A 14,608-nucleotide genomic window follows, 5' to 3' on the forward strand; every position below is an offset into this window, starting at 1 on the left:
TCATATGTGGAATCTAAAAAACAAAAACAAAAACAAAAACATAAATACAAAACAGAAACAGACTCATAGACATAGAATACAAACTTGTGGTTGCCAAGGGGGCAGGGGGTGGGAAGGGACAAACAGGGATTTCAAAATGTAGAATAGATAAACAAGATTATACTGTATAGCACAGGGAAATATATACAAGATCTTGTGGTAGCTCACAGCGAAAGAAAATGTGACAATGAATGTATGTATGTTCATGTATAACCAAAAAATTGTGCTCTACACTGGAATTTGACACAACATTATAAAATGACTATTACTCAATAAAAAAATGTTAAAAAACAAAAAACAAAAACTCATGTAGTTTTGTTCAGGAGTATACTCTCATAGTCATGTATATACTTCATATATCCATCATTGTCTTCCTTTTTTAGTCTCTAAAGTCTGTGAGTATTTTGAACTTCCTTATTTGCCCAAGCCTGGGCCCAACACTTGGCACATAAGAGACACCCAATAAATGTTTGGGAGATGAGTAAATTTTTAAAAAATGAGTAAGTGAGTGAAAGAATGTTTCCAAGGAGGGAAAGAATATTGTGGGATAGAGAAAATACATGATTATAGTATCTAAATACCACCTTTGAGTATGTGTGAGATGGGGAGATAGTGTGCATTTTATCAATATTAAGCCATAGCTCAGGGAGTTCCTATAATAACAATGTGAACAGAAGTTGGTTTCTAGGGTGGGATGTAGTTCTGGGTCAATAATATCATTCATTTGTGCCTAAACTGTTAAAGACAGTCTCAGGCAGCTTGTGTTATGTAATGAAAATCAAGAGGAAAATCAGGAAAAGTTCCTGGATGCATAAATAGAGTGGCTTTGAATGATACAGAGAAAGCTAATGACACAACTATTGAGGAAACAGCTTATTGAAATACACAAGTTGTGTCAATTTCCCCCACACAGGGCTGATACTGACTACTCTTGAGGAGGAGACTGTTTTAGGGAGACAGTTTCAAAGGCCTGAGACTCACCAGACCAAATCTCTCAAAATACCTCTTCTATGCACTGTATTCCCAGAAATAACACCATTAGTGCCTTTTGCACATACAAGTGTTAATCATTTTAAGTTGTGTACCACTGATAGTTATTTGCTCTTTGCATTTACACTATGTCAGAAAATTGGCAAATACAGAAATATAGAAAACAGTATTAATGTTGCCGAGTCCAAACTCACTCTGCTCACTGCATGACAAGCCAATAAATCGAGAGACAAGGTGTTGGGGCCAGGAATAATGATTTTATACGGAAAGCCAGCAGACAGAGAAGATGGCAGACTAATGTCCTGGAGAACCATCTTACCCAAGTCAGAATTCAGGCTCCTTTTATACTAAAAAAGGGAGAGGGTGTAGTTGGTTGTTTCAAACTTCTTAGTGTCAAAATCCTTTGTTCTTTCAGCTGTCCATGTAGGTAGGTCAGGTCATGATGTTCCTGTAAACCTCCAACAACACGAATGTTATTCTCTGTTCTGCAACTTTTTATCTTTACATGAATGGAAAAGTGTTATACCCTTAAAGGTTAGAAGCTTGAGAATGGGTTATCCTGTATATTTCAGGCTATAGGCAACATTCCTTTGCAAAAGGTGAAGAACCAGCATGACTGAGCACAGGAAATGGGAGCTCTGGGTTAGAGCTAAAGGAAGAGATCTAACATGGAGTCAGATTTATTCTTCCCTGTTAAATTAATGGCACCACTAGTCCACCTAAGTCAAATTGTTATTAATACCTTACTGCATATTCCCCATTTTTTTCATTTCTAATTCTTTTCTAATTATACTATAACAATTTTGAATCTTATTTTTCTCACTTAATAGCATCTCTTAAGTCTTTACTCATATTTTGGGACAGTCTTTAAAACTATCTTCTTACTGGTAAGACATTCTATCATGTGTACATACTATAATGGTCTTAACAACTTATTTACTGGTGACTGTGTAATTTATTTACAATTTCAGATTATTCTCCAGGGCTGACTTTCTGTGAGGAAGCTTGAGGAATTGAGATAGATAAGAGAAAATGCAGATTATATAAAGGAGGACAGGTTGGAGGAGAGCGCCCAAAACCAAGAAGCGGAAACTTCTGTCATACTTAAGTCTATTTATGTGATTAGTTTAAGCCACTGTGCTATTAAAAGGACACTGACGATGTCTCAAAAACTACACATGCAGCACTTGTGTCCTAAATGAGCTCTAGGCAGCAAGTAAAATCTCCAAGAACATTTATAGGAAATACAAGATATAAAAAGTTTGCTTGTGTATCTGTGCATTTTATGTATGCTTTATTTTGTTCTTGAAGGTATATCAGTTCTGAGCCAGTTTTAGTTTTGAGGACGGGGTCTATCATCCAAGTTCTTTCCAGATTTTGCTGCTGAAAGTTCACCAGTGGCTGCTTCAGCTAGTAGCACCGAGACTCCAGGCCAGAGTCCCATTTTGCTTCACTTCCTGAAGCAAGATCCCCCCATTTCACTCTGAGAGAATTAGATATAAAGAATACATCTTCTTTAACACTGTCAAGTTGATATTTTTGAGTTAACATTTTAAAAAAAATTTGGTAAGAAGAAAATGACAAGCTTATCATAGTAAATTTGTAAAACATATCAAGAAGCAGAGCAAAATCACCTATAATTTTACTAAAAGATTGCAACTGTGAAATTTTCTATGTAATTCCTTCCTGTATTTTCTTAATTACAAAATAAGTTTGGAAACACTTATGTAAGTCTTTTCTATTTTGGAAAAAAAGATTAAGCAGCATTATATTGTTAACATTTTCCCAACTCATCAGTTATATTTCAAAATATGATTTTGAATATCTGTTTGATATCTGTACAATATTCTGTAATTTGAACATATGATAATTCACTTAATCTCTAATAACTGAACATTTGGACATGTATGACCTTAATGTTATTATCATTATTTTATTTTCCTTAAATCTATAAATTTATTTGGGATAAAATGACAGATTTACATCATTTACTCATTACATATAGAAACATGGTAGGTATCTCCATTTATTCATTTTCTTTTCCTGTTTAAAGTTAAGTATTTGCGGTTTTCCTTGTATACACTTCACAGATTTTTGGTGAGTTTATTTAGAGGTGTACATTTTGTTGTTATTATGAATGGCATTTTCTTTCCATTACATTCTTTCTGATTATTATTTTTTATATTTTTACTTTGCATGAGGCCACCATTTTAAAGTTTCTTACTGCTTTTAATCGTTTTTTGAAATTATTTTTGTGAAAACTCACATCATGAAAAATATCTGCTAGCACTTGGTAAAAACATAGGCAAAGAAATAAGTACTGGGATGAGAAGATTTCTGAGTTTCAGTTCAGGAGATAACTGATGAGTATTAATGGGCTGTCTTTTAATCCCTAACTTCTCCCTCTTTCTTTTGGGAGAATTGGAGGATTAAACAGTTGCCTCCCCCCTTTTATTCAGTACTTCTAATGAGAGAAGATGAGGAAGGCTGCATGCTCACTTCCTCTCTCCTCTATTGAGGGATACTGTGTAAGGGTCTGCAGGTTGTTCCTGGCATAAGGGAGGCTGTCCAAAAGAGAAAGTGGTGCCTGCCACCCAGCCTGTGCCCTGGGAGCAGAAATGTGCCCCTTGATGTGTGTGAGAGTTTCCCCAGAGGAAGTGGGACATAAAAGAACTTCTGATTCAGACCTATGCTGAGGAGCTGCTGCTTTGTGATTTACGCAAAGGGCTTTGCAGAATAGCCTTGCACTCAAGCTTTAAACTAAGTCATACTATTACTTTATGTAGAGCCTGACTTTTATTTCCCTTGCGTAGCTAAAACGAAGATAGACTAGTGAATCTGGTCTTTTTTTGTGCTCCTGTGGAACTGGGTGCAATTTCATTAGTAGATAAGATTGTGCCCTCTCAAAGTAAGAATTATTTTCTTAGATGGAATAAGATGATTTCAGGGCACTTTGAAGATTAACTGGAGAGTAATATACCTCATTTCAGACATTGGCTATACTATCTTATTTCTGTCCTCAGACTCACACACATTATCCTCTCTGCATGGCTAATTTTCATTCTAATACATACAGGGAGAAAAGCACTTTGAAAAAAATCATAAAGCATTTAAAATACAAGTTATTATTGCTTCATTAGGTTTTTTTTTTTTTTGCCAGGTAATCGTATTTCCAATAATCTTATTTCTGTTTTGTTTCAGTATATTTATTCTTTTGTATTGAGTTTTCCTGGGTGGTACTAATAATAAGGAAGGAATATATCAAATTGCATCACCCTAAAAGAACCCAAACAGTAACCAGTTGGAGAAAACTATTTTCACAAGATCCTGTTCAAAAATTGGTTTTGCTAAGAAGAAGTTTTTCTATAAGCACTTGAGGACGAATCTCAAACCCCAAAGGTCCCACATATGGACAAAATTATTCTGAATAAGGAAGGGAGAGATGTTCTGGTCACTCGTGTGGGTGGTAGGGAGAGGATGAGAAATGAAGAGAAAGAGGCAGCATGAGGTATAATATGAGAAAGTGATTGGGTGTTCAGCACGGTGGTCATTCTCAACCCCACCCTACAGTCAAGTTTAGAAACCTACACAAAGCTAGAATGACTTTGATTCTGGATAAAATGTTGAAGGGCATGAGTCTCCCATGCAGACTGATGTGATCAAAATAAGACAGCAGGTAGATTAGGAGTGAGAGGAGGGAAGCACACATGACCCTGCTTGTATGGGTGTGTGTGTGTGTGTGTGTGTGTGTGTGTGTGTGTGTGAAATTTGCAAAAGATAGAAACTGAGCGGTTGACATCTGGGTTATATATTGTTTTTTCTTGAAAAATGCTTGAGAATGTCTGGCATTTTCCTGTTCCCATGCAGACAAGAAAAGAGACATGAATATAATAAAGCCTAGTATACAAGATCTATGCACTTTCTGGTAAGGTCTTATTTGCTATTTGCTTCATTGAGATGCATCCCTGCAAATATTCCAGGGACTATAGGAATTTACTTAAAACCAAACCTCCTATAATTTTTTATCACTATATGTCCTACATATATTTGGATTCTAGTGTTTGAGAGGCTGTCCTTGACCAGATATCATGATCCTAAACAGTCTTCTCAGGACCTCTTTCATCTCTTTATTCCGGAGGCTGTAGATCAAGGGATTGAAAAGTGGCGTCATCACAGAATAAAATAAGGTCACAATTTTCTGAATCCCTGCTGGATTGCCGGCTGTTGGGCTCACATACATCACCATGATGGAGCCATAGAACAGGGACACCACAGCCAGATGGGAGCCACATGTGGAGAAGGCTTTACGCCAGCCTTCTGCTGAGGGGACCCTCAGTACCGCTCTGATCACCAGGGTGTAGGAGCTGGTAATGAACACGAAAGTGGAGAAAATTAGGACTGAGTTAAAGACAGCACAGGTGATCTCAGTGGCAGGAGCTGGCACACAGGACAGCTTCATAAGGGGTCCTGGGTCACATAAAAAGTGATCAATAGTATTGAGGCCACAAAAAGGAAGCTGGGAGATGAGATAAACTGGGAGGAGAAAACAGGAGAAGCCACACAGCCAGCAGCAGGCTCCCATTCTGATGCAGCGCTGAACTGTCATGACAGTGGGGTAGCGCAGGGGCCTGCAGATAGCAAGGTACCTGTCAAAGGCCATGGCAGACAAGAAGAAGGTCTCAGTGGTGCCCATGGAGAAGAAGAAGTAGAACTGGAGGAAGCAGCCCATGAAGGAGATGGTCTTGGTCTCAGAGAGGAAGCTGGCTAGCATACTGGGGACAGTGGAGGTGACATACCACATCTCCAGGAACGAAAAATTGGCCAGCAGGGTGTACATGGGGGTGTGGAGGTGGTGGTCCCACCACACAGCACAGATAATGGACAGGTTTCCAATTAGTGTCAGCACATAGATCACAGAGAAGAATGCAAAGAGGAGGATCTGAGTCTCCCAGGTACAAGGGAATCCAAGAAGAATGAATTCACTCACAGGGTCAGAGTGATTATTCCTTCCTGCGTTGTTCACTATTTTTTCCCCTAAAACTGCAATAACAAGACATTACCATGTTACAAATGACTTTACAGAAGTTTTCTCATGAAGATGTTCTCTGAATGACTTTACAATTCAAATAGCAGCATAGTTTTAGAGTGCTTAAAGATTTCCAGCATTCTTTGTCCCAATGTGACACTGGGAAGAAATAAGAAACTTGTAGGTGTAGCTGCTTGTTATAGCCTTGTCAACATGCTCACCATGCCCATCATGGTCCATTAAACATCAGCCTTTGTGTCACGTCCTCAGCACTACATAAACCAAGGTAGATGCTCCTTGCCATTCAGAGGCTTAGCTCAGAAACATCCACCTGGGGATGAATGTTATATATAATCTATCTATCTATCTATCTATCTATCTATCTATCTATCTATCTAGGATATATCGGGGTTTAAACAATTAAAATCTGTGTAAAAAGAGACAAGAAAACATTGCAGGAATGTATAGCCATAAAGCAAGAGTTTGTTTACTACTGTAATCTTTAATAACATCACATGCATAGTTTTAGATGGGGTTTCTGTTTATGTAGTATTGGGAATGTTGGAAAAGAGGTAAGGAAAACAACATTTTATCAGTGATTGCTTACAGCAAGGTCAATTGTGACATTTGTGTTCCATCTTACGTATAAATATCTCTGTGAAAAAAATTCCACAATTTGCACTGTTAATTTTGCTCAGTGTTTAGTGACATCTGCACAATTCTCCAAAGTACTCTCTCTTTTTAACTTGGTCCTCTTTGTAATAAAAGTTTTTTGTGGAAGAAGAGTAAGTTCCATGCACTATCACCTTAAATAAACAATTTAAAAATGAAATTGGTACGAATGGGGGTCAGACTCCAAAACAACATGATTACTCTTTTAGCTGAAATTTACCCCAACTAGAGTACATGGCCTTCAGTCCTCAGGTGAAATTTATCACATCCTGGGAAGGTACCTCACGATGGTGCTCTCTCTCTCTATCTTGCCACACAGAACAAAAATAACTACAGTGGCATATATTATTAAAAGCACTTTGAGATTTGAATTACATTAATTAAAGATCTGCGCATGGACTATTCATTCTCATTACTTTTTCTATCGGTTATCCAGGGTGCCTATGATAAGAGTTCCTTCCGGTTGCCTTGAACTGTAAATGTTTTTTTTCAAGACACGGTTCTTGATATTTTTCCTTCTCCAATTATGCTCTCTCTGTAAGTGACCTGTCAGCTAGTTCCTTGACATAAAAACTATCCATGTGAGATGAAGACAAATTTTCTCTCCCGAGCTGTGAAGTCTTTTCTGCAACCTGGATTTATCTACCCAATTTCTTACTCAGCATCTCCATTTGCTATGGAAGGTACCTAAAATGCAAGATGCCCATGACTAAAATTTTGGTTGTACTCACCCCAAACTGGCTGGTCCTTACTTCTGTGCTGTATCATTCAATGGCACCTCCATCACTCAGTTGCTCAGGCCACAAATTTGGCCACAACCTTCCCACCCTTCTCAGTATTCTACATCCAAACCGTCAACAGATCCTTTAGGCCCCATGTTCAAAACATAGCTTTAGAGAATCTGATCTTGTCAACTACTTGCTCTCAACCTCCTAATACAACTCCAAATTCCTTACGTCAGTCTATAAGGCCCTGAGACCTTCCTTCACGTCCTCATTTCCTACCGCTTTTCCCTCTATGGACCCCATCCAGCCGTGCTGATACCTGATACGCCAAGTGTGGACGGTATCAAGGTCTGGAATGCCTGTCACTCCTTTTTGCCAATATTCGCATGACTTAATTTGTTACTTCATTCAGTTTTCTGGTAAAAGTCAGAGACTCAGCGAGGCCTTTCTGATTTAGCCCATCTCTGCTACTCTGTTTCCCAATTCTGCTTTAGTTTTCTACAAAGCACATCACCACCTGGCACTGTATTATATACGTAGAATGAATTTTCTGTCCCAGCCACCTGAATATAAGAGGACATTACTTTGCTCACTGATGTATTCCCTGAACCTAGGACAGTGTTCAAGATAAATTAGCAGTGCTCATTAAATATTTATTGTCTCAATCAATGAACATGCCAATTAGGAAAACAATTGCTTCTAGTCAGGGAAAAATGTAAAAAAAAAAAAAATGCAAAGACTGGAATCTACAGTTTGCTAAAAACAAAAGCAAGGCAACAAGACTTGTATGGGGACACAGCCTCAGTCCAAGTGAACAGCAGGAGATTCATGACAGGAGCCTGCTTGAGACAACCCCATTGAAGCCGCCTTTCTGTCTGAATCACCTCATCTTTCCTTATGTGCCCCTCATCCACTCTGCTTTGTGCTCAGTGCTTTCTTGCTGTTAAGTTATAATCATGCCCTAAGGGGGTGTGTGTGTGTGTGTGTGCACGCGCACACTTTTTTGCTATCTACTCTCTCAGTCTTTTTCTATATCTAATGGTCTGTATTGTAACATATTTTTATTGAATAACTTTTATAATTCTTTCCTTATATTTTTAAATAGGTAAGCAAACTGTTTTTGACTTCCCTCTCCTAAAGAAAATGTGTTTATGGTCTGTAACATGTTTTTCCTGTGTGGCTGATCAAAAATGTTCTTCTCTTACTGCCTCATATTTTCTTCTGCATCATCTGCAGGGTCAGGAAATCTGGTATATATGACTTGAATAAGTAATGAGATATAGAATAAAGCTGTCATTCCACAGTTTATTCCTGGCCCATGTGGTTCAGCTAACATCTCAATTTAAGAAATGTACAGTTATTTTATTTAAACATGTTCACTTATGCTTTTATGGATAAAATACATATAACCCAACATTTAATTACACAAGTTCTGATACTGGAGGCTATGTTATATAATTGAGATTCTAACCAGTTTCCATTATAAGGGAGCGATTCTAATTTACATTTTCATGTGGAGAAACTACAGCACAGGGTTAAAGGAAAGTGAAAAAGACATTACAAAAAATTCTGAGCTGTGAGTTACCTGAAGTGTTTGCATGAGAATTACAGAATCCAGTAGAGAGGAGACGTCCAAATTTAGGTTTCTCTCTCCTGGAGTATGCAGTCAGCTTCGGTTTCCTCGTCTCTCATGTCAGTGGGAGAAAATGTGCAGCAAAGCCAAACACAGTGATGCTGGCACCCAAGTATCTTATGTGGCTTCTAAAAGGGGGTGAGTGTTGGAAGACAATATTGTCAAATATAGCAATGATTTGAAGCCCAGAAAATGAGCATATTGCTTAAACAACTTGAAAAGGTGGTTATATGCGGTTGTAAATGGTACTGTGGTCTTTCCTGGTTTGGGAAGAACCAATTACACCCCTATCTGTAAAGGAGAGTATGGAGCAAACACGTTCTGAGCTGTGGCTTTTCTGTCCTCGACATCCCATCTCGGAGGGGGTGCTCCACAGCGCTCTGTGTGCAGCCAGGCCTTACCACTGAGCTCCTGTTCCCCTCACACTTTGTAATAAATATGCCAAGACTGGGTCTCGCCCTCCTGGATTGCCCAGCTTCTCCCAGTGGCCTCATCTAAGAATAACAATGAGAAAGTTTTGGCCACATCTTAGAAGTTATTTCTTTAAGTGAGATTTAAATTGGTCCAGCCTCTTGGGGAAAAGGGAAGATGATGAGGCCTGGGTCTAAGCTGAAGAATAAGTTGGCCTTAAGCTTTGGATCCGAATATTAAGTATAACCAGCAGCATCTGTGTGTATTTTTATAGTAATGAAGCTATATTTTCCCTCCATAGAGATGATACTGGATTTAGGAATGAAAATGTAGGAGTAAAGGGTTCTAGGAAACCAAAGGATATAAATAAAGACAGGTTAGTTGTTACAAAGAATTTACAAACCACTTCAAAGGCTTTATCTGTTCCCTTCTTTCCATGATTCTACACCAATATCAACCCCAAGTATGCTGTAGTAATGCTGAGATTTTTGGATCTGTAAGAACAGTTACATTCATACTTGACTGTAACCTGTTCCTCTGCTTGTTTTGTGAATTTGTCCTTTCAATCTCACTTTAGCCGGAGGAAAGTAAACATTTAAGTCAACATTATGATCACCACAACTAATAATGTGACTTTAGAATTTTTAAATGAAGGTGATGATCTAATCCTGTTTGATACTGATGTAGATATCTTTATACAGATACAGAGCCTTTCAAAAATTCTAGGTCTCATAATTTAAGAAGAACATGAGCAAACTACGGTGAATTTGGAGAAAGCAGCTTAGAGGGATTTAGAAGTATTCTTTTCAGATTCTTTTCCATTATAGGTTATTACAAGATATTGAATATAGTTCCTTGTAGGAACTTTACAGTAGGTCCTTGCTGTTTATCTATTTTATACATAGTACTTTGTTATCTGCAAATCCCAAACTCCTAATTTTTCCCCCACCCTCACCCCTTCTCCGTTTGGTAACCGTAGCTTGTTTTCTATGTCTGTAAGTCTATTTCTGGTTTGTAAATAAGTTCATTTGTGACTTTTTTAGATCCCACAAATAAGTGATATCATATGATATTTGTCTTCTCTGTCTGACTTACTTTACTCAATATGTTAATCTCTAGGTCCATCCATGTTACTGCAAATGGCATTATTTCATTCTTTTTGTGGCTGAATAATATTCCATTGTGTGTGTGTGTATATATATATATATATATATATATATATATATATATACACACACACACATACATATACATATACACATACACATACATCACATCTTCTTTATCCAATCATCAAGTTGATGGACATTTAGGTTGCTTCCGTGTCTTGGCTATTGTAAATAGTGCTGCTATTGACACTGGGGTGCATGTACCTTTTTTGAGTAATAGTTTTTTCTGGATATATGTCCAGAAGTGGGATTGCTTGATCATATGGTAACTCCATTTTTAGTTTTTTTTAAGGAATCTCCATACTGTTCTCCATATTGGCTATGCACCAAACTACATTCTCACCAACAGTGTAGGAGTGTTCCTTTTTCTCCACATCCTCTCCTGCATTTATTATTTGTAGACTTCTTAATGATGGCCATTCTGACTGGTATGAGGTGATACCTCATTGTAGTTTAGTTAGCGATGTTGAACATGTTTTCATGTGCCTGTTGGCCTTCTGTATGTCTTTTTTGGAGTAATGTCTATTTAGATCTTCTACCCATTTTTTGATTGGGTTTTTTTTTTTTATATTAAGCTGTATGAACTGTTTGTATATTTTGGAAATTAATCCCTTGTCGTCGGTCTCTGCAAATATTTTCTCAGAACTGAGATATTTAAATTGGAGAATAAAAGACTCCATTTGAACAGAAGAAGGGTGATCATTTAATAGAGCAATTCAATTTGTCCCATTTATTCTCCAAGGTACAGAATTAAAAATAATAACAGTTAACAGTTATAGGGAGACACACTGTAATTCAATGTGGATAATACCTCTGAAACAGAATCCTATCCAGTGGTGAAATTAACTGCTTTAGAAGAGTAATATCTATCATGGATTTCATCAGAATACTGAAAAGTGGTAGAGGGATTTAAGCATCAAAAGCAAATTTCAATAGTGAAATTCGATTATATGCATTTAAGATGTATCAAAAAAAAAAAAGAAAGAAAACCTATCCAGGTAATGTCAGCAACATAAAAAAGTGTAATGGGTAATAGTAAGGTTAATGTAAACTTGAGGTTTCATTAACACTGATAAAAAATAAATGGTATTTGTAAGGGTTACTGGGGGAAAAGGGCAAAAAAAGGGAATTCTGGACTGTGGCTTGGTCAACAAAGTCCCAGAGTTATGTCTTGAGACTACAAATAGTTCAACTCTATTAATTGAAGAAATTGTTATTTCCCCCCACCAAAAAAATTGTGTGTGGAACCCTTTCACCCTCTGAGCCTAAAATTGAGTGGCTTCTTAGTTTAGGCGAAGGTGGTTCTACAAGGAGTGTGCAGGGTGGGTCAGGGGATTTCAGGGCTGAGTAGGGAAAAACGTCTGGCCCTGAGTTACAGTAGCATATAGAGTTTTATTTGGTGAGACTCCTTTGACAGATGTGCATGCAGGGGAAGTCCCTCACAGCAGGAGACCTTCTAGAGGCTGTAGGCATAGGGGCCACTACTCAGAAAGGAAGGAGGGCTAAGGAACTCCCAGGAGAAAGAAGGGGAACAGAGAGAAGGCTTACTTGTCTAGGTGATGTCACCCTGGGGAGGGTGAGGACTGCGCCAAAGACTTCTGAAGGGCAGCAGTAACTTGGGGTCTTTATTTGGTTCATGGCCAGATGTTGGGCACAGTTTCCTGGGATATGCAAAACAGGCAGGATCTAAATGGCTAAAAACCTGCTTATTTGGACCACATATGAAACAGTTGGATATGTAAAAATTTTGGCCCCTATTGTGCTTTGGAACTTAAAGAATTCAGCCTGCTGTGAAGAAGTTATAACCTAGCGGCCACTATATAGAAGCCCTCTCTGGCTCATTTATATGACAGGTAGTCTCTGAAACAGATTGTCCGTGATGGCTTTTCACTCTGTGTCCTCTGTTTATCCAGATTTCAGTGTTCATGCTTCCTTTAAAGCTCCCATTGTGCCACCATAAAAGTAGAGAATATATTAAACTGGTCAACACTAAATGTTTTTACTTTCGAAAGGAGAATTTAGTTTATTTTTATTATTTGGAAGTAATATAGTCTTATTTTAGAAAAAATGAATATTACAGAAAAATGTAAGAAGTTAAATTCATCTACAACCTCATTTCTAGTTTACAGTTTAGTTTTCACTCTCTTTCTATATCATGCATATATGCAACTTTTAAAAAAATGGAATTATACTACATGCAGTTTGTCAATATTTTTGTTTGACATTATGTCATGAGTTTTTTTCCCATAGAACTAAATATTCTTTGAAGCATGATTTTTAGTGGGTGGGTGATATTTCTATCCTTCTCTTTGGGGGCACTTTTTATACAATTTTCTGGGAATCTGTGAATTTTTTCTTTAGCAAATTTTTTTGGTTATAAATCGTATGTTTGTATATTTTAAAGATGTTTGCCATGTTGCCTATTTTAATTTGGTAGCAAGATAAGTTGTCATAGATTTGAGATCACTGGAAGGCAGTAGAGAGTGTAGAGAACTGGAGTGTGACTCAAGGAACTGGGGCCAGATCCAGAATTTCCGAGGTACTAGCTGTGCCGAGTGATAAATCACTTAACCTTTATGTACCTAGATTTTCCATGTGTAATATAAGATCAAAACTATTCTTCTTACCCACGTAGTACTGTTATTGAGAAAGTCTCATGAGTTAGGGAAATTCTTTGAATTTTTGGAGTTTTGATGAGTTGCAAATATGATTTCAACCTAGCGTCAGAGCACTGATAAATAGCACATTGATTTTTTGCTCCATTTTGCTAAAATAAAGTAAATTTTTTACATCATTCCTTTCATCAAGCAGAATAAATTCATTATGAAATTGCAGTTGTGATTCTAGAAAACATTTTTGTGTATTCTTTCCTCAAACGAGGGGATGCTTTGTGTTGAGAAAACTAGCAGGTATCAGAATTGTTTTTGAATGAATACCTTGTTTTCAAGTGCTTTCTAATATGTCATTACATTGGCATTTGGTTTCTTCATCTCTCATTTTTAGTGTGAAAAAATGGGCTTGAACTAAGCATTGGCTTCAGCCTGCCTTTCTGATCGTGTCCTCCAGTGATGTGATGGCCTACAGGTCCCTGCTGAGAGTTATTCCTGCTTGGCTGTCCCTAACACTAAGATCCTCTTCTGATTAGCCTTGCCTCATTTATTCATCGCAGCCACACTGTGGTGAAAGCATTATCCTTGGCTCAATGTAGATTAAAACAAATAAAAAAAGAAAGTCCAAATAACTTGCATACGCTCACACAGTTAGTGCTAGTACTTAGATCAGAAATCATTTGGTCTGATTCCAGAGTGTTGGCCCTTCTCCCCTACAGAAGTAGAAAAGTGTGGGCCCTCTAGTTAGCCTGCCTGGGATCAAACACCATCTCTAATTAAGTAAGTTCCTCCTTGTACCTGTTTCATCCTTAGTGAATTGGAGATGCAGTGATACTGAATTGATCTCTTTGGGCTGTCATGAGTAGTTAAATAAAGTCTTGTATGTAAAAGGGTTAGGACAGTGCCTGGCACAAAACAAGTGGCTCAAACGTTAATTATTATTCCTTTTATTATTGATAAGAGCAAACCCCATAGTGGTGAATTGCACCTCTAAAATTTGTTAAACTAAAATCGACTTTTTCTTTTCTTGTAATATTGTTTTCCCATGTGCCCCATGCCCTTATTTTCCCTGAAACTTTGAACATATATAATGTTTATTTTTATAAGTAAATTTTACTTTGTGAGGGAGTTAGATTCAGTGTTTGGTCAGCTTAACAAGAATTTAAAAGCAGCTAATAAAACACCATAACTGATACTTGAAAGTAAAAAATACCGACTTTCTTTTTCATTTTCCCTGAGGAAACCGATAACCAGCACAATTATTTTAAAATATTGCCTTGTCGTGTTCTTTTGAAAGTTTAAATGTTCAGAAACAAACAAACAAACAAACAAAC

At 37.5% G+C, this 14,608-nt stretch overlaps 1 protein-coding gene and 1 long non-coding RNA gene across 2 annotated transcripts in view; one reads left to right on the forward strand and one right to left on the reverse strand.

The window, feature by feature from the left end:
• LOC141577946 (uncharacterized) overlaps positions 1 to 14,608 on the forward strand; it is a 169,090-nt gene that overhangs the window by 124,009 nt on the left and 30,473 nt on the right. The gene's annotated exons all lie outside the window — the stretch shown is intronic.
• LOC105064722 (olfactory receptor 11H6-like) lies at positions 5,084 to 7,604 on the reverse strand. Its single transcript, XM_010949723.2, has 2 exons — positions 7,580 to 7,604; positions 5,084 to 6,069 (listed from the first exon to the last, which is right to left on the reverse strand). Exons 1-2 carry the CDS (start codon positions 7,602 to 7,604, stop codon positions 5,084 to 5,086), a joined length of 1,011 nt encoding a protein of 336 aa, XP_010948025.2.

The sequence above is a fragment of the Camelus bactrianus genome, chromosome 6 (assembly GCF_048773025.1).
Source record: "Camelus bactrianus isolate YW-2024 breed Bactrian camel chromosome 6, ASM4877302v1, whole genome shotgun sequence".
Classification (NCBI taxonomy): Eukaryota; Metazoa; Chordata; class Mammalia; order Artiodactyla; family Camelidae; genus Camelus; species Camelus bactrianus.